General features: G+C 44.6%; 1 protein-coding gene across 2 annotated transcripts in view; it reads left to right on the plus strand.

Annotated features, from left to right (window-relative positions):
- Positions 1-20,372, plus strand: part of LOC109881473 (zinc finger protein 513) — a 38,680-nt gene that overhangs the window by 11,547 nt on the left and 6,761 nt on the right. The window contains exons 1-2 of one of the 2 annotated variants that reach the window (XM_031836751.1): positions 852-1,146; positions 17,127-17,984. In XM_031836751.1, coding sequence (XP_031692611.1) covers positions 17,207-17,984 — 778 coding nt within the window. In that variant the 5' untranslated portion in view covers positions 852-1,146; positions 17,127-17,206. Of the gene's footprint in view, positions 1-851; positions 1,147-17,126; positions 17,985-20,372 lie in introns of those variants that run through there. The other variant, XM_031836750.1, reaches the window with a different exon arrangement.

Consider the following 20,372-nt stretch of genomic DNA (forward strand, 5'->3'; position numbering starts at 1 on the left):
TTTATTTAGAATTCAAGGCACACTCAACCAGCATGACTACCACAGAATTCTGCAGCGATACGCTTCCCATCTGATTTCCGCTGAGTGGGACTATCATTTGTTTCTTAACAGGACAATGACCCAACACACCTCCAGGCTGTGTAAGGGATATTTGACCAAGAAGGATAAGCTGGTTGATACAATGCCAAGAGTGTGGAAAGCTGTCAAGGTGGCTACTTTGAAGAATCCAAAATATATTTTGATTTGTTTAACACTTTTTTGGTTACTACATGACTCCATAGTTTATATGTCTTCACTATTATTCTACAATGTAGAAAAGTCAAATTTTAAAATTAAAAATAACTTGAATGAGTAGGTGTCCAAATGTTTGACTGGTACTGTTGCTCCACATTGATCTGGTACTCCCTGTATATAGCTCCACATTGATCTGGTACTCCCTGTATATAGCTCCACATTGATCTGGTACTGGTACTCCCTGTATATAGATCCACATTGATCTGGTACTCCCTGTATATAGATCCACATTGATCTGGTACTCCCTGTATATAGCTCCACATTGATCTGGTACTGGTACTCCCTGTATATAGCTCCACATTGATCTGGTACTGGTACTCCCTGTATATAGCTCCACATTGATCTGGTACTGGTACTCCCTGTATATAGCTCCACATTGATCTGGTACTGGTACTCCCTGTATATAGCTCCACATTGATCTGGTACTGGTACTCCCTGTATATAGCTCCACATTGATCTGGTACTGGTACTCCCTGTATATAGCTAGTTGTATTTGGCGCATGTGATAAATACGATTTGATTAGAGAGAGGCACAGAGCTAGCAGCTGTAGGCTATTAAGGAGTGGAGGCTGTGTGTGTGTGAGTGAGAGATTGTATGGTCCATCCAGCGTCTGCAGTGTCCATACAGCTTCTACAGTAACGTGGCCTCCGCAAAAATTAAGAGCATTCATACCTATTGTGCTTCGGGTAGTTCCTCCTAAAACGCACCACTCAGGGCTAATCTCTTTAGCCAGCCAGCTAATGACAAGCAACTGGCTAAGCGAAATAATACCTTACTACTTCTGAGATGTTGGACTCCAATTCCCGTGTGCTTGACATAGGAGCTCAGCCAAGATGGCATCAAGTAAAAAGGTGATTTCCCACATGCATCTCCATTTCAACCTTTTGATTATACATATATTTTTTTGTGGTTTTGCGAACTTGTCCCGCAACTGCGTCCACTTCTTGTTGCAAGCTTGCGTTTCCATAGATACTGTAAAGAGGTCAACCAAAAACATCGGAGAAGCCATGGGGGGAAATATCCGAATCTCTTCATTGCCCCCCTCCAGCAAAATTAGCCTACATTTTGTATTTCCCACTATATTGAGATTATAAATCGGAGTATAATGCTTGTATAGATGCCAACCCCAATACATTATGTCATCAATCAACTGCATTACAGTTAAAAACAACTTTACTACCACCACCGATTTCTGTATGCTAGCTATGCTAACAGCTGATACAAACGGGAGTTAGCAGTCACTTCTTCTAAATCCCGAAAAGGGTCACCTTCTAAATGTTATGCAGCTAAAACAGCCAAATATATCTAAATCGGACTTTAGTTTTTTACATCAATCATGACGGATATCCACATTGTTACAGCAGATTTCCTGAATGTGCGCCAATCCACGGTCGATGTTCCTTTGACCTCCTCCGCATTAATCCCTATTTTACCTCCCCGATCTCTTTCCAGGAGTTCAAACTCATTTTCGTGTTAAAAATAAATAGAAAATACCCTACACGAGATATAGAAATCTGTTTATTTATGGGAACTTGTTCAGATGAGGCCTTTAGTCAAAGTTCTCCCGTGTTTGTTGTTTAGGAAATGTGTTTGTATAGGATGTACCGGTCCCACCTACCGTCAAAAACAATCATGTTGATGTGGGGCTATGCGGGGCGCACGGCATCTCCGTTATGGAGAGTTGATTTGGCAACAAGCATCTGAAGGCTCGGCAATTGCATCACACACTCTGTACGGCGCCTCCCGCACCACATTACCAGATCAAGCATAACGCCATGTGGTTATTGCCATACGGTACATTTGACTTAGTCTTCACAATCCACGCGCCGCATAACAACAAAAGGAATCGCGTTACACATGAGGAACTTCTAAGGTGGTTTACTACTGGTAGACAAAACAACACACAAGTTCAATAAATCTAAAGCATGCCACACTGCACACTAGTCCGGCTGGTGATTTGCAGCAGTGCAGAGTCCCTCCCAATGAATTTAATTGGCTTCTGCTGGAACACATACATTTTGACGCAACCGTTGTGCACAAGGCGTAAATCACTAAAAGCCTATTTTATGGTCATTGTGGAATCTGTGGTGACCATACAGCATTTGACTGATACGGCCTCCGTAGAAGTCAGGATATTCATACTTCTTGCGCCTAGCAGAGCGCCAGATCAATGTGGAGCTATATACAGGGAGTACCAGATCAATGTGGAGCTATATACAGGGAGTACCAGATCAATGTGGAGCTATATACAGGGAGTACCAGATCAATGTGGAGCTATATACAGGGAGTACCAGATCAATGTGGTGCTATATACAGGGAGTACCAGTACCAGATCAATGTGGAGCTATATACAGGGAGTACCAGATCAATGTGGAGCTATATACAGGGAGTACCAGATCAATGTGGAGCTATATACAGGGAGTATCAGATCAATGTGCAGAGGTACAAGGTATTTGAGGTAGATACAGTATGTACATGAAGGCAGGGTAAAGTGACTAGACATCAGGATAGATAATAATAAGGTATTTGAGGTAGATATGTACATGAAGGCAGGGTAACGTGACTAGGTATTAGTATAGATAATAATAAGGTATTTGAGGTAGATACAGTATGTACATGAAGGCAGGGTAAAGTGACTAGACATCAGGATAGATAATAATAAGGTATTTGAGGTAGATATGTACATGAAGGCAGGGTAAAGTGACTAGACATCAGGATAGATAATAATAAGGTATTTGAGGTAGATATGTACATGAAGGCAGGGTAACGTGACTAGCCATCAGGATAAATAATAATAAGGTAGATATGTACATGAAGGCAGGGTAAAGTGACTAGTCATCAGGATAGATAATAATAAGGTAGATATGTACATGAAGGCAGGGTAACGTGACTAGGTATTAGTATAGATAATAAAAATAAGGTATTTGAGGTAGATATGTACATGAAGGCAGGGTAACGTGACTAGGCATCAGGATAGATAATAATAAGGTATTTGAGGTAGATATGTACATGAAGGCAGGGTAACGTGACTAGGTATTAGTATAGATAATAATAAGGTAGATATGTACATGAAGGCAGGGTAACGTGACTAGGTATTAGTATAGATAATAAGGTAGATATGTACATGAAGGCAGGGTAACGTGACTAGGTATTAGTATAGATAATAATAAGGTAGATATGTACATGAAGGCAGGGTAACGTGACTAGGTATTAGTATAGATAATAATAAGGTAGATATGTACATGAAGGCAGGGTAACGTGACTAGACATCAGGATAGATAATAATAAGGTAGATATGTACATGAAGGCAGGGTAACGTGACTAGGTATTAGTATAGATAATAATAAGGTAGATATGTACATGAAGGCAGGGTAACGTGACTAGACATCAGGATAGATAATAATAAGGTAGATATGTACATGAAGGCAGGGTAACGTGACTAGACATCAGGATAGATAATAATAAGGTAGATATGTACATGAAGGCAGGGTAACGTGACTAGACATCAGGATAGATAATAATAAGGTAGATATGTACATGAAGGCAGGGTAACGTGACTAGGTATTAGTATAGATAATAATAAGGTAGATATGTCCATGGAAGGCAGGGTAACGTGACTAGGTATTAGTATAGATAATAATAAGGTAGATATGTCCATGGAAGGCAGGGTCTGGTGACTAGGTATTAGTATAGATAATAATAAGGTAGATATGTCCATGGAAGGCAGGGTAACGTGACTAGGTATTAGTATAGATAATAATAAGGTAGATATGTCCATGGAAGGCAGGGTAACGTGACTAGGTATTAGTATAGATAATAATAAGGTAGATATGTCCATGGAAGGCAGGGTAACGTGACTAGGTATTAGTATAGATAATAATAAGGTAGATATGTCCATGGAAGGCAGGGTAACGTGACTAGGTATTAGTATAGATAATAATAAGGTAGATATGTCCATGGAAGGCAGGGTAACGTGACTAGGTATTAGTATAGATAATAATAAGGTAGATATGTCCATGGAAGGCAGGGTAACGTGACTAGGTATTAGTATAGATAATAATAAGGTAGATATGTCCATGGAAGGCAGGGTAACGTGACTAGGTATTAGTATAGATAATAATAAGGTACATATGTCCATGGAAGGCAGGGTAACGTGACTAGGTATTAGTATAGATAATAATAAGGTACATATGTCCATGGAAGGCAGGGTAACGTGACTAGGTATTAGTATAGATAATAATAAGGTACATATGTCCATGGAAGGCAGGGTAACGTGACTAGGTATTAGTATAGATAATAATAAGGTAGATATGTCCATGGAAGGCAGGGTAACGTGACTAGGTATTAGTATAGATAATAATAAGGTAGATATGTCCATGGAAGGCAGGGTAACGTGACTAGGTATTAGTATAGATAATAATAAGGTAGATATGTCCATGGAAGGCAGGGTAACGTGACTAGGTATTAGTATAGATAATAATAAGGTAGATATGTCCATGGAAGGCAGGGTAACGTGACTAGGTATTAGTATAGATAATAATAAGGTAGATATGTCCATGGAAGGCAGGGTAACGTGACTAGGTATTAGTATAGATAATAATAAGGTAGATATGTCCATGGAAGGCAGGGTAACGTGACTAGGTATTAGTATAGATAATAATAAGGTAGATATGTCCATGGAAGGCAGGGTAACGTGACTAGGTATTAGTATAGATAATAATAAGGTAGATATGTCCATGGAAGGCAGGGTAACGTGACTAGGTATTAGTATAGATAATAATAAGGTAGATATGTCCATGGAAGGCAGGGTAACGTGACTAGGTATTAGTATAGATAATAATAAGGTAGATATGTCCATGGAAGGCAGGGTAACGTGACTAGGTATTAGTATAGATAATAATAAGGTAGATATGTCCATGGAAGGCAGGGTAACGTGACTAGGTATTAGTATAGATAATAATAAGGTAGATATGTCCATGGAAGGCAGGGTAACGTGACTAGGTATTAGTATAGATAATAATAAGGTAGATATGTCCATGGAAGGCAGGGTAACGTGACTAGGTATTAGTATAGATAATAATAAGGTAGATATGTCCATGGAAGGCAGGGTAACGTGACTAGGTATTAGTATAGATAATAATAAGGTAGATATGTCCATGGAAGGCAGGGTAACGTGACTAGGTATTAGTATAGATAATAATAAGGTAGATATGTCCATGGAAGGCAGGGTAACGTGACTAGGTATTAGTATAGATAATAATAAGGTAGATATGTCCATGGAAGGCAGGGTAACGTGACTAGGTATTAGTATAGATAATAATAAGGTAGATATGTACATGAAGGCAGGGTAACGTGACTAGGTATTAGTATAGATAATAATAAGGTAGATATGTCCATGGAAGGCAGGGTAACGTGACTAGGTATTAGTATAGATAATAATAAGGTAGATATGTCCATGGAAGGCAGGGTAACGTGACTAGGTATTAGTATAGATAATAATAAGGTAGATATGTCCATGGAAGGCAGGGTAACGTGACTAGGTATTAGTATAGATAATAATAAGGTAGATATGTCCATGGAAGGCAGGGTAACGTGACTAGGTATTAGTATAGATAATAATAAGGTAGATATGTCCATGGAAGGCAGGGTAACGTGACTAGGTATTAGTATAGATAATAATAAGGTAGATATGTCCATGGAAGGCAGGGTAACGTGACTAGGTATTAGTAAAATAATGAACAGTGTATCAAAGTAAATGATGTTTGTGTGTACCGTGTATTCGGTAAGTTTTCAGACCCCTTGACTTTTGTTTTACGTTACAGCCTTTTTCTAAGATGAGAGATGTTTACCTTATTTCATCCATCAATCTACACACAATACCCCATAATGACATCACAATACCCCATAATGACATCACAATACCCCATAATGACATCACAATACCCCATAATGACATCACAATACCCCACCATGGGGCGGCAGGTAGCCTAGTGGTTAGAGCGTTGGGACTAGTAACCGAAAGGTTGCAAGATCGAATCCCCGAGCTGACAGGGAAAAAAATCTGTTGTTCTGCCCCTGAACAAGGCAGTTAACTCACTCACTTCCTAGGCTGTCATTGAAAATAAGAATTTGTTCTTAACTGACTTGCCTAGTTAAATAAAAATATTGACATCACAATACACCATAATGACAAAGCGATACATTTTTGGAAATGTTTACAAATGTATTACAAATAAAAAATCAAATATTTTATTTACATAAGTATTCAGACCCTTTGCTTTGAGCTCAGGTGCATCCTGTTTCCATTAATCATCCTTGAGATGTTTCTACAACTTGATTGGAGTCCACCTGTGGTCAATTCAATTGACTGGACATGATTTGGAAAAGCACACACCTGTCTATATAAGGTCCCACAGTTGACAGTGCATGTCAGAGCAAAAACAAAGCCACGAGGTTGAAGGAATTGTCCATAGAGCTCCGGGACAGAATTGTGTCATGGAACAGATTTGGGGAAGGGTAGCAAAACATTTCTGCAGCATTAAAGGTCCCCAAGAAGAACAGAGTGGCCTCCATCATTATTAAATGGAAGAACCACCAAAGACTCTTCCTAGAGCTGGCCTGCCCGGCCAAACTGAGCAATTGGAGGAGAAGGGCCTTGGTCAGGGAGGTGACCAAGAACCATGATGGTCACTCTGACAGAGCTCTAGAGTTACTCTGTGGAGATGGGAGAAATTTCCAGAAGGACAACCATCTCTGCAGAACTCTACCAATCAGGCCTTTATGGTAGAGTGGTCAGATGGATGCCACTCCTCAGTAAAAGGCACACAACAGCCCACTTGGAGTTGGCCAAAAGGCATCTAAAAGAAACAAGATTCTCTGGTCTGATGAAACCAAGATTGAACTATTTTTCACAATGCCAAGTGTCACGTCTGGAGGAAACCTGGCACCAATCCTACGGTGAAGCATGGTGGTGGCAGCATTTTGCTGTGGGCGTGTTTTTCAGCGGCAGGGACAGGGAGACTAGTCAGGATCGAGGAAAAGATGAACGGAGCAAAGTACAGAGATCCTTGATGAAAATCTGCTCAGGACTTCAGACTGGGGTGAAGGTTCACCTTCCAACAGGATAACGACCCTAAGCACACAGCCAAGACAACACAGGAGTGACTTCAGGACAAGTCTCTGAATGTCCTTGAGTGGCCCAACCAGAGCCTGGACTTGAGTCTGATCGAACACTCTCTGGAGAGACCTGAAAATAGCTGTGCAGTGGCGCTTCCCATCCAACCTGACAGACCTTGAGAGGATCTGCAGAGAAGAATGGGAGAACCTCCCCAGTTACAGGTTTGCCAAGCTTGTAGCGTCATACCCAATAAGACTCAAGGTTGTAATCGCTGCCAAAGGTGCGTCAACAAAGTACTGAGTAAAGGGTCTGAATACTTATGTAAATGTGATATTTCAGTTTTATTTTAACACGTGTGCAAAAAATTATATATATATTTTATTTTTATATATATTTTTATCTTTATGGGGTATTGTGTGTAGATTAATGAGGGGGGGGGGGGAACAAATGAATCATTTTAGAATAAATTTGTAACGTAACAAAATGTGTAAAAAGTTAAGGGGTCTGAATACTTTCCGAATGCACCGTATATAGTCTGGTGAGTGTGTGTGTATAAGTCAGTGCAGATAGTCTGGGTAACCATTAATTCACTATTTAGTAGTTTTATGGCTTCTGGGTAGAAGCTGTCTCGAAGCCTGTTGGTTCAAAAGCCAATGCTCTGGTACAGTTTGCTGGTTGGTAGGAGAGTCTATGGCTTGGGTGGCCGGAGTCTTGGATTTTTTGGGGGGGGCCTTCCTCTGACACTGCCTGACATAGAGGTTGTTTAGCACTGGTTGTGCCTGTGGGGGCCAATTTAGTTTTACCATTATGAGTATGCCCCTTTCACAAATTGAAATCTAGTGCTGAAACCTGAAAAGGGTTATTCACGAGGTAACGCTGTAAGAAGTTCACGAGGTAATGGTGTAAGTAGTTCGAGGTAACGCTGTAAGTAGTTCACGAGGTAACGGTGTAAGTAGTTCGAGGTCACGCTGTAAGTAGTTCACGAGGTAACGGTGTAAGTAGTTCACGAGGTAACGGTGTAAGTAGTTCACGAGGTAACGGTGTAAGTAGTTCGAGGTCACGCTGTAAGTAGTTCACGAGGTAACGGTGTAAGTAGTTCACGAGGTAACGCTGTAAGTAGTTCACGAGGTAACGGTGTAAGTAGTTCACGAGGTAACGGGGTAAGTAGTTCACGAGATAACGCTGTAATTAGTTCACGAGGTCACGCTGTAATTAGTTCACGAGGTAACGCTGTAAGTTGTTCACAGGGTAACGCTGTAAGTAGTTCACGAGGTAACGCTGTAAGTAGTTCACGAGGTAACGCTGTAAGTAGTTCACGAGGTAACGCTGTAAGTAGTTCACGAGGTCACGCTGTAAGTAGTTTGAGGTAACGCTGTAAGTAGTTCATAGGGTAACGCTGTAAGTAGTTCACGAGGTAACGCTGTAAGTAGTTCGAGGTAACGCTGTAAGTAGTTCACGAGGTAACGCTGTAAGTAGTTCACGAGGTAACGCTGTAAGTAGTTCACGAGGTAACGCTGTAAGTAGTTCACGAGGTAACGCTGTAAGTAGTTCACGAGGTAACGCTGTAAGTAGTTCACGAGGTAACGCTGTAAGTAGTTCACGAGGTAACGCTGTAAGTAGTTCACGAGGTAACGCTGTAAGTAGTTCACGAGGTAACGCTGTAAGTAGTTCACGAGGTAACGCTGTAAGTAGTTCACGAGGTAACGCTGTAAGTAGTTCACGAGGTAACGCTGTAAGTAGTTCACGAGGTAACGCTGTAAGTAGTTCACGAGGTAACGCTGTAAGTAGTTCACGAGGTAACGCTGTAAGTAGTTCACGAGGTAACGGTGTAGTCAGTGGTGTTTATCACTTAAAAAATAGAGACAAAGAAAAATCCATGTCTGTTGGAAAACTAAACGCTTGCCTACATTTTATCATTCATTTTTATATTTCTGCTCATAACCAGCAGTAAATATCTTTCTGAAAATTCTTTGAGAATCCTTGATTAGGTTTACTAAAGCAATGTGCCATGAACAATATTTGCATAAAAGCATTTGACCACACATTGAGCTGTCTCTCTGTGTTGGTGACAGCCTCTCTTTAGTATGACAGACAGAGAGAGAGAAATAAACCCACTGCTGGTTGGGTGCTGCTCCCTCTCCCTCTCTCTCTCATCTTCTTCTCCCTCCCTCCCTCCGTGGCCTCTGTCAGAAAGAACAATCTGAAAAATGGCAAAGGAAAAAAAAAAAAAAAGAGCAGTGGCAAGCAGCCGCCATTATTATATAAGGGTGATAAAAAGACGCAGTGCCATTATCATCAAGGACACCATTATCATCAAGGACACCATTATCATCAAGGACTCCATTACCCTGGAAACCATTTATTCATCATCATCATCATCATCATGTCCTGTCTGCCTCCTGCTCCCCCGCTGTCATCGTCATCATCATCATCATCACCATCATCATTACCATCAGCCACTGCCATTATAGTCATCATCATTAGGCTTGGTAATCATCCAGCAGGCAGAGTTTCTAGCAGAGCAGGGACAGACAAGCTCAATAAAAGGCTGTATCAGACTCCCACCCTGCTCACAGTCTCTCTCTCTGCCTGGCTGGGAGAAGGAGGTTTATCTCCCATTCCTCACTGCTGCTGGGTTTAGTTCAGAGAGAGATAAGGCCAGAAAGAAGGAGAGAGACTGAGGGAGAAGAAAAACACTAAAGAGGCCTAGCCACGACTAGGTCAGAGAAGGCTGCTTCTTCACAGACCGAGATAAAGGGAGTGAAAAGGAGACGGAGAGCGAAGGATTTAGAGAGGGAGAGAACAGAGGCCTAGCCAAACTGTCTGTTCTTTCTTCTTGTTTTTGGGGGGAGGCCTACTGCAACAGAGGCATCTTATTTATCTTTCACCCCTTATTATTAGGATAAATACTGCAAACAGCATAGCGGTAATACAAGCTGCCAGCACTGTGAGTATGAAACACTATCTACGTAGAGCTATGAATGATTATTTGCTAGAACAGAGATTGTATTTGCCTTTTTGAATTGGTTTGATTCCAACTGAATGCATTCTAGTCTGACCTCGGAGATGAAGCCAGATACCTTCTGAATGCATTCTAGTCTGACCTCGGAGATGAAGCCAGATACCTTCTGAATGCATTCTAGTCTGACCTCGGAGATGAAGCCAGATACCTTCTGAATGCATTCTAGTCTGACCTCGGAGATGAAGCCAGATACCTTCTGAATGCATTCTAGTCTGACCTTGGAGATGAAGCCAGATACCTTCTGAATGTATTCTAGTCTGACCTCGGAGATGAAGCCAGATACCTTCTGAATGTATTCTAGTCTGACCTCGGAGATGAAGCCAGATACCTTCTGAATGTATTCTAGTCTGACCTCGGAGATGAAGCCAGACACCTTCTGAATGTATTCTAGTCTGACCTTGGAGATGAAGCCAGATACCTTCTTGTGAACACTGAAATGTTCTTTGGAGTCTAGGGCATGCAGTCTTAGCCAGGATTCGAAAGACACTGTTTCACGGTAGGGCTTTTAAATTGTTCTGTTGAGGGTTTAATCAAATGCAGGTCTGTCAGATTTACCTCCGTCCCAAATGGCACCCTTTCCCCCTATATAGTGCACTACTTTAACCAGAGCCCTATGGGCCCTAATCAAAAGTAGTGCACTATAAAGGGAATAGGGTGCCAGTTGGGATGCATTCTTGTCTGTTTAGTCTGACCTGTCTAACACTGTCAGCACATCTGCTATGGGTTATTGGGTTTGGAGGTTTGGCTATTTCACTCTTGATAGGAGATAGGGATGTAAATGTTTAAACGAAATTGGGATCCTTAAACGTTAAGAAAAAAAAATCCCTAACCAAAAGAAAAAAGTGTTTTTTTTGGTCGATGCAGAAAGTTAACTGCTTAGTGGGTCAATTTCCACAACAAAGAGAGTTGAAGCACGAGGCTCAACTGCTCTACTGTTTTGGTGCCCTGGTTCTACCACAGTTCTGGCCAGACGTAGTACAGCTGCGACCGGAAGTTACCTTTTCGTAGCAGGTTAGGAGAATTTATGTGGAGGGTAGGAGACTTAGGTTAGGAAAAGGGTTAAGGTTAGCTAAAATGCTTTCCTAACCTGCTACAAAACAAGTTTTAAAGACCTGCCTATACTGTGCCCCTCGCCTCTCTCTCCGTCCCTCGCTTGCTCGCTATGAAAGATGTGATTGTTTGTGTTCTCGGAATTACTGCAACTAATCCGTCTCTTCCGTTCCAAACATACTGAATCTTAGGAGTCGAATCTTGACACTCACCAATGGGAGTTGACGTACAAGGAGTCAAGGAAATCATTATTTTGGAGTTGGGAAAATGGCAGAGAAAGGCTAGCGACAGCAGTGAAGTCCTCTACGGGTATTAAATGAGAAGGAAATGCAAACTTTGCGAGGTGGGGTACAGTAGAGGGTAGTACAGGTGCCGTGCTTAACCATCTGACAGGGACGCACTGTGACACCCAGACCCGATGCTTGTTGATGCATTGGGAATTTTTCTTATTGACAGTTTAAAAATGATCCATTTGTCACATCCAATGATTTATACATACACTAGATGCCTGATATGGGGCACTGCTTTGAAGCCACCTTGCCTCCATCTTGTGGTGCGGCAGGTAGCCTAGTGATTAGAGCGTTGGACTAGTAACCGAAACTAATCGAATCCCCGAGCTGACAAGGTACAAATCTGTTGTTCTGCCCCTGGACAAGGCAGTTGTTTTGAAAATAACAATTTGTTCTTAACTGACTTGCCTAGTTAAATAAATAAAGGTAAATAATCCAGGCTCGCCCTCACCATTGTGTTGAAGCCACTGTGCCTCCATCTTGGCTCGCCCTCACCATTGTGTTGAAGCCACTGTGCCTCCATCTTGGCTCGCCCTCACCATTGTGTTGAAGCCACTGTGCCTCCATCTTGGCTCGCCCTCACCATTGTGTTGAAGCCACTGTGCCTCCATCTTGGCTCTCCCTCACCATTGTGTTGAAGCCACTGTGCCTCCATCTTGGCTCTCCCTCACCATTGTGTTGAAGCCACTGTGCCTCCATCTTGGCTCTCCCTCACCATTGTGTTGAAGCCACTGTGCCTCCATCTTGGCTCGCCCTCACCATTGTGTTGAAGCCACTGTGCCTCCATCTTGGCTCTCCCTCACCATTGTGTTGAAGCCACTGTGCCTCCATCTTGGCTCTCCCTCACCATTGTGTTGAAGCCACTGTGCCTCCATCTTGGCTCTCCCTCACCATTGTGTTGAAGCCACTGTGCCTCCATCTTGGCTCTCCCTCACCATTGTGTTGAAGCCACTGTGCCTCCATCTTGGCTCTCCCTCACCATTGTGTTGAAGCCACTGTGCCTCCATCTTGGCTCTCCCTCACCATTGTGTTGAAGCCACTGTGCCTCCATCTTGGCTCTCCCTCACCAGTGTAAAAAAAAAGATTTAGGAAGATATAGAAATGCATTTAATGTCTACATTTTGTTTTTGCCACATGTTATTCTATTACAGACATAAACATGAGTTAAACATTTTCCTTAAAGTAGAATTTTTTATAGATCACTAATGCTACTGTCCCCACTACAATTGTTATACTTAAAAAATTTTTTTGTCATTTTTAACTGAAACAATGTAGAATTTCATTCATTCTGATGCAGGACTGCTCCTACTGGGGAGTGCCAACATGGCCGACCGGTGGATTCAAAGCCTCTCAATGGCCAAAACATCACCCAATCCAGGGTTTATATCCATCATTGGTTCCATCCCTAATAGGAGAAAGAGGATTGCTTGTTATTGTTGGCCTACAGAATAGAAAGGAGAGCTTTTTTAAAACGTGAATTCTGTCGTGTTCACATGGATATCTTTAGATGGGAGATCCATTGTTGATCTGAAGAATATAACAATTGTTTAAATGTAGAATGTTTGTTTTTTTGGTAATAAAAATGAAAGGCTCCCCCCACAAAAAGTAAAAATGAAAAAAATAAAAAAAAGTATGTCGCCCCTGTAGAGACTCGTCGTTCACCTCTCCTCTTGTTGTCTAGATGGGTTCTCAGTCTGGAACGTGTCTCTCCTCCTGTGGTGTAGATGGGTTCTCAGTCTGTAATGTGTCTCTCCTCCTGTGGTGTAGATGGGTTCTCAGTCTGGAACGTGTCTCTCCTCCTGTGGTGTAGATGGGTTCTCATTCTGTAACGTGTCTCTCCTCCTGTGGTGTAGATGGGTTCTCAGTCTAACGTGTCTCTCCTCCTGTGGTGTAGATGGGTTCTCAGTCTGTAATGTGGCTCTCCTCCTGTGGTGTAGATGGGTTCTCAGTCTGGAACGTGGCTCTCCTCCTGTGGTGTAGATGGGTTCTCAGTCTGGAACGTGTCTCTCCTCCTGTGGTGTAGATGGGTTCTCAGTCTGTAACGTGTCTCTCCTCCTGTGGTGTAGATGGGTTCTCAGTCTGTAACGTGTCTCTCCTCCTGTGGTGTAGATGGGTTCTCAGTCTGTAACGTGTCTCTCCTCCTGTGGTGTAGATGGGTTCTCAGTCTGTAACGTGTCTCTCCTCCTGTGGTGTAGATGGGTTCTCAGTCTGTAACGTGTCTCTCCTCCTGTGGTGTAGATGGGTTATCAGTCTAACGTGTCTCTCCTCCTGTGGTGTAGATGGGTTCTCAGTCTGGAACGTGTCTCTCCTCCTGTGGTGTAGATGGGTTCTCAGTCTGGAACGTGTCTCTCCTCCTGTGGTGTAGATGGGTTCTCAGTCTGGAACGTGTCTCTCCTCTTGTTGTGTAGATGGGTTCTCAGTCTGGAACGTGTCTCCACCTCTCCTCCTGTGGTGTAGATGGGTTCTCAGTCTGTAACGTGTCTCTCCTCCTGTTGTGTAGATGGGTTCTCAGTCTGGAACGTGTCTCTCCTCCTGTTGTGTAGATGGGTTCTCAGTCTGGAACGTGTCTCTCCTCCTGTTGTGTAGATGGGTTCTCAGTCTGGAACGTGTCTCTCCTCCTGTGGTGTAGAAGAGTTCTCAGTCTGGAACGTGTCTCTCCTCCTGTGGTGTAGATGGGTTCTCAGTCTGGAACGTGTCTCTCCTCCTGTGGTGTAGATGGGTTCTCAGTCTGGAACGTGTCTCCACCTCTCCTCCTGTTGTGTAGATGGGTTCTCAGTCTGGAACGTGTCTCTCCTCCTGTTGTGTAGATGGGTTCTCAGTCTGGAACGTGTCTCCACCTCTCCTCCTGTGGTGTAGATGGGTTCTCAGTCTGTAACGTCTCTCCTCCTGTGGTGTAGATGGGTTCTCAGTCTGTAACGTGTCTCTCCTCCTGTGGTGTAGATGGGTTCTCAGTCTGGAACGTGTCTCTCCTCCTGTGGTGTAGATGGGTTCTCAGTCTGGAACGTGTCTCCACCTCTCCTCCTGTTGTGTAGATGGGTTCTCAGTCTGGAACGTGTCTCTCCTCCTGTTGTGTAGATGGGTTCTCAGTCTGTTGTAGATGGGTTCTCAGTCTGGAACGTGTCTCCACCTCTCCTCCTGTGGTGTAGATGGGTTCTCAGTCTGGAACGTGTCTCTCCTCTTGTGGTGTAGATGGGTTCTCAGTCTGTTGTAGATGGGTTCTCAGTCTGGAACGTGTCTCTCCTCCTGTGTTGTAGATGGGTTCTCAGTCTGGAACGTGTCTCTCCTCCTGTGGTGTAGATGGGTTCTCAGTCTGTTGTAAATGGGTTCTCAGTCTGGAACGTGTCTCCACCTCTCCTCCTGTTGTGTAGATGGGTTCTCAGTCTGTTGTAGATGGGTTCTCAGTCTGGAACGTGTCTCTCCTCTTGTTGTGTAGATGGGTTCTCAGTCTGGAACGTGTCTCTCCTCCTGTGGTGTAGATGGGTTCTCAGTCTGTAACGTGTCTCCACCTCTCCTCCTGTGGTGTAGATGGGTTCTCAGTCTGTGTTGTAGATGGGTTCTCAGTCTGTAACGTGTCTCCACCTCTCCTCCTGTTGTGTAGATGGGTTCTCAGTCTGGTGTAGATGGGTTCTCAGTCTGGAACGTGTCTCCACCTCTCCTCCTGTTGTGTAGATGGGTTCTCAGTCTGTTGTAGATGGGTTCTCAGTCTGTTGTAGATGGGTTCTCAGTCTGTGGTGTAGATGGGTTCTCAGTCTGTGGTGTAGATGGGTTCTCAGTCTGGTGTAGATGGGTTCTCAGTCTGGAACGTGTCTCCACCTCTCCTCCTGTTGTGTAGATGGGTTCTCAGTCTGTTGTGTAGATGGGTTCTCAGTCTGTTGTGTAGATGGGTTCTCAGTCTGTTGTGTAGATGGGTTCTCAGTCTGTTGTGTAGATGGGTTCTCAGTCTGTTGTAGATGGGTTCTCAGTCTGGAACGTGTCTCTCCTCCTGTTGTGTAGATGGGTTCTCAGTCTGTTGTAGATGGGTTCTCAGTCTGGAACGTGTCTCTCCTCCTGTGGTGTAGATGGGTTCTCAGTCTGGAACGTGTCTCTCCTCCTGTGGTGTAGATGGGTTCTCAGTCTGTAACGTGTCTCTCCTCCTGTGGTGTAGATGGGTTCTCAGTCTGGAACGTGTCTCTCCTCCTGTGGTGTAGATGGGTTCTCAGTCTGGAACGTGTCTCTCCTCCTGTGGTGTAGATGGGTTCTCAGTCTGGAACGTGTCTCTCCTCCTGTGGTCTAGATGGGTTCTCAGTCTGGAACCTGTCTCTCCTCCTGTTGTGTAGATGGGTTCTCAGTCTGGAACGTGTCTCTCCTCCTGTGGTGTAGATGGGTTCTCAGTCTAACGTGTCTCTCCTCCTGTGGTGTAGATGGGTTCTCAGTCTGGAACGTGTCTCTCCTCCTGTGGTGTAGATGGGTTCTCAGTCTGGAACGTGTCTCTCCTCCTGTGGTGTAGATGGGTTCTCAGTCTGGAACGTGTCTCTCCTCCTGTGGTGTAGATGGGTTCTCAGTCTGTAACGTGTCTCTCCTCCTGTGGTGTAGATGGGTTCTCAGTCTGGAACGTGTCCCTCCTCCTGTGGTGTAGATGGGTTCTCAGTCTGGAACGTGTCTCTCCTCCTGTGGTGTAGATGGGTTCTCAGTCTGTAACGTGTCTCTCCTCCTGTGGTGTAGATGGGTTCTCAGTCTGTAACGTGTCTCTCCTCCTGTGGTGTAGATGGGTTCTCAGTCTGGAACGTGTCTCTCCTCCTGTGGTGTAGATGGGTTCTCAGTCTGGAACGTGTCTCTCCTCCTGTGGTGTAGATGGGTTCTCAGTCTGTAACGTGTCTCTCCTCCTGTGGTGTAGATGGGTTCTCAGTCTGGAACGTGTCTCTCCTCCTGTGGTGTAGATGGGTTCTCAGTCTGGAACGTGTCTCTCCTCCTGTGGTGTAGATGGGTTCTCAGTCTGTAACGTGTCTCCTCCTGTTGTGTAGATGGGTTCTCAGTCTGGAACGTGTCTCTCCTCCTGTGGTGTAGATGGGTTCTCAGTCTGGAACGTGTCTCTCCTCCTGTGGTGTAGATGGGTTCTCAGTCTGGAACGTGTCTCTCCTCCTGTGGTGTAGATGGGTTCTCAGTCTGGAACGTGTCTCTCCTCCTGTGGTGTAGATGGGTTCTCAGTCTGGAACGTGTCTCTCCTCCTGTTGTGTAGATGGGTTCTCAGTCTGGAACGTGTCTCTCCTCCTGTGGTGTAGATGGGTTCTCAGTCTGGAACGTGTCTACTGATAGTTTATTTAACCCTGTGACTTTGAGGATTCATCATAACAGCTTTTTTTATCTGCCTTTCAGACTCTGTAGCGGCTGAGATCGGCTTCTCTGTGTACCCTCTGGGGGATGAGGAAGAGAGTTGTGCCTTCAGCCGTCTCAGTATGGAGAGTGACGCAGATGAGCCCCGCACCGCCACCGAGAGCTGCAGGGACCAGGAGGATGGTCCAACCTCCCAGCCCGACCTCGAGCCCCCCTTCCCCCCCTACCTGTCCTGCCGGGGCTGTGGTCTGGATCTGGTGGGACCGTACTGCCACCGCTGCTGCAAGGGAGGAGGAGGGGGTGGGGAATTCAGCGGCGCGTTCGGTGGCTTTCGCTCCGGTTCGCGGTCACAAGCGGACGATAGCGAGGAAGGAGGGGATGTAACGGACGACAACTCCATAATGGGTGACGACGGTCCCAACTCCAAGCTCCACTCCTGCCAGTTGTGTGGGTTCTCCTCACGCTATGCCAATCACGTCAAGAGGCACATGAAGACTCACAACGGGGAGAAGCCGTACCACTGTCCCCTGTGTACCTACGCCTCGGCCCAGCTGGTCAACCTGCAGAGACACCTGAGGATTCACACTGGGGAGAAACCATACAGGTGTGACTGCTGCTCCTTCGCCTGCAGTTCCCTAGGCAACCTGAAGAGGCATCAGAGGATGCATGTGGCTGGACAGCCGGGACAGGGGGCGGGACAGGAAGCAGTGAGACCTGCCTGCGGATCTCCTATTGATCCCTCTACTGTTGGTCCTCTTGCTAGTGGCCCTCCTGCTGTTGGTCCTCCTGCTAGTGGCCCTCCTGCTGTTGGTCCTCCTGCTAGTGGCCCTCCTGCTGTTGGTCCTCCTGCTAGTGGGCATGGTCTTAAGAGGAAGGAGGAGCCCAGTGCTTCAGCTGAAGGTATTTTTCAATTACACATAAAACGCAACAGTTTAAAAGATTTGACTGAGTTAGTTCATAGAGGGAAATCAGTCAATGTAAATAAATTCATTAGGCCCTAATCTATGGATTTCACACGACTGGGGATACAGATAAAAAAAGTAAGGCTGTGGATCAGAGAACCAGTCAATATCTGGTGTGATCACCATTTTCCTCATGCAGTGACACATCTTCACATAGAGTTGATCAGACTCTTGATTGTGGAATGTTGTCTCACTCCTCTTCAATGGCTCTGCGCAGTTGCTGGATATTGGCGGGAACTGGAACAGGCTTCCGTACACGTCAATCCGGAGCATCCCAAACATGCTCAATGGGTGACATGTCTGGTGAGTATACAGGCCATGGAAGAACTGGGACATTTTCAGCTTCCAGGAAGTGTGTACAGAACTTTGCTTAATGGGGCCGTGCGTTATCATGCTGAAACATGAGGTGATGGCGGCGGACGAGTGGCACCACAACGGGCCTCAGGATTTCGTCACGGCATCTCTGTGCATTTAAATGGCCATCGATAAAATGCAATTGTGTTCGTTGTCCGTAGCTTATACCATAACCCCACAATGAGGCTTTTCACAACACTAACATCAGCAAACCGCTCGCCCACATGACGCCATCTGCCCGGTACAGTTAAAACCATGATTCCTCCATCAAGAGCACACTGTTCCAGCGTGCCAGTGGCCATCGAAGGTGATCATTTTGACCACTGAAGTTGGTTACGAGGCCAAACTGCAGTCAGGTCAAGACCCTGGTGAGGAAGAATAGCACGCAGATGAGCTTCCCTGAGACGGTTTCTGACAGTTTGTGCAAACCCATAGTTTCATCAGCTGTCCGGGTGGCTGGTCTCAGACGATCCCGCAGGTGAAGAAGCTGGATGTGGAGGTCCTGGACTGGCGTGGTTCCACGTGGTCTGTGGTTCTGATGCCGGTTGGACGTACTGCCAAATCCTATAAAACGACGGAGGTGGCTTATGGTAGAGAAAAGAACATTAAATTATCTGGCGGGCATTCCTGCAATTAGTATGAGAATTGCACACTGCCTCAACTTGAGACATCTGTGGTAATTATGACAAACTGCACATTTTACAGTGGGCTTTTATTGTCCCCAGCACAAGGTGAACCTGTGTAATGATCATGCTGTTTAATCAGCTTCTTGATATGCCACACCTGTCAGGTGGATGGATTATCTTGGCAAAGGCTCACTAACAAGGATGTAAACAAATGTGTTCACAACATTTGAGAGAAATCAGCTTTTTTTGTGTGTGGAACATTTCTGGGATCTTTTATGTCAGCTCATGAAAAATGTGAACTAAAGATTTAGGCCTGTTCTTCAGTTTCACCATTTGGAATACATTAAAGATGTGTTCATGTATATTTTCATACAATACTACCGTTCAAAAGTTTAGGGTCACTTAGAAATGCCCTAAATTGTCAATTTAAAATAACATCAAATTGATCAGAAACACAGTGTAGACATTGTTAATGACTATTGTTGCTGGAAATGGCAGATAAAAAAAAAAAAAAATGGAATATCTACATAGGTGTATCCAAGTTTATCATTTTAAAAGGCTAATTGATCATTAGAAAAGCCTTTTGCAATTATTTTAGCACAGCTGGAAACTGTTGTCCTGATTAAAGAAGCAATAAAACTGGCCTTCTTTAGACTAGTTGAGTATCTGGAGCATCAGTTTTGTGGGTTCGATTACAGGCTCAAAATGGCCAGAAACAAAGACCTTTTCTTCTAAAACTCATCAGTCTATTCTTGTTCTGACAAATGAAGGCTATTCCATGCGAGATATTGCCAAGAAACTGAAGATCTCGTACAACGCTATGTACTACTCCCTTCATGGAACAGCGCAAACTGGCTCTAATCAGAATAGAAAGAGGAGTGGGAGGCCCCGGTGCACAACTGAGCAAGAGGACAAGTACATTAGTGTTTAGTTTGAGAGACAGATGCCTCAAGTCCTCAACTGGCAGCTTCATAAAATATTATCCGCAAAACATCAGTCTCAACGTCAACAGTGAAGATGTGACTCCGGGATGCTGGCCTTCTAGGCAGAGTTCCTCTGTCCAGTCTCAACGTCAACAGTGAAGAGGTGACTCTGGGATGCTGGCCTTCTAGGCAGAGTTCCTCTGTCCAGTCTCAACGTCAACAGTGAAGAGGTGACTCCGGGATGCTGGTCTTCTAGGCAGAGTTCCTCTGTCCAGTCTCAACGTCAACAGTGAAGAGGTGACTCCGGGATGCTGGTCTTCTAGGCAGAGTTCCTCTGTCCAGTCTCAACGTCAACAGTGAAGAGGTGACTCCGGGATGCTGGTCTTCTAGGCAGAGTTCCTCTGTCCAGTCTCAACGTCAACA

This window comes from Oncorhynchus kisutch, linkage group LG12 (genome assembly GCF_002021735.2).
Source record: "Oncorhynchus kisutch isolate 150728-3 linkage group LG12, Okis_V2, whole genome shotgun sequence".
In the NCBI taxonomy this organism is placed as follows: domain Eukaryota; kingdom Metazoa; phylum Chordata; class Actinopteri; order Salmoniformes; family Salmonidae; genus Oncorhynchus; species Oncorhynchus kisutch.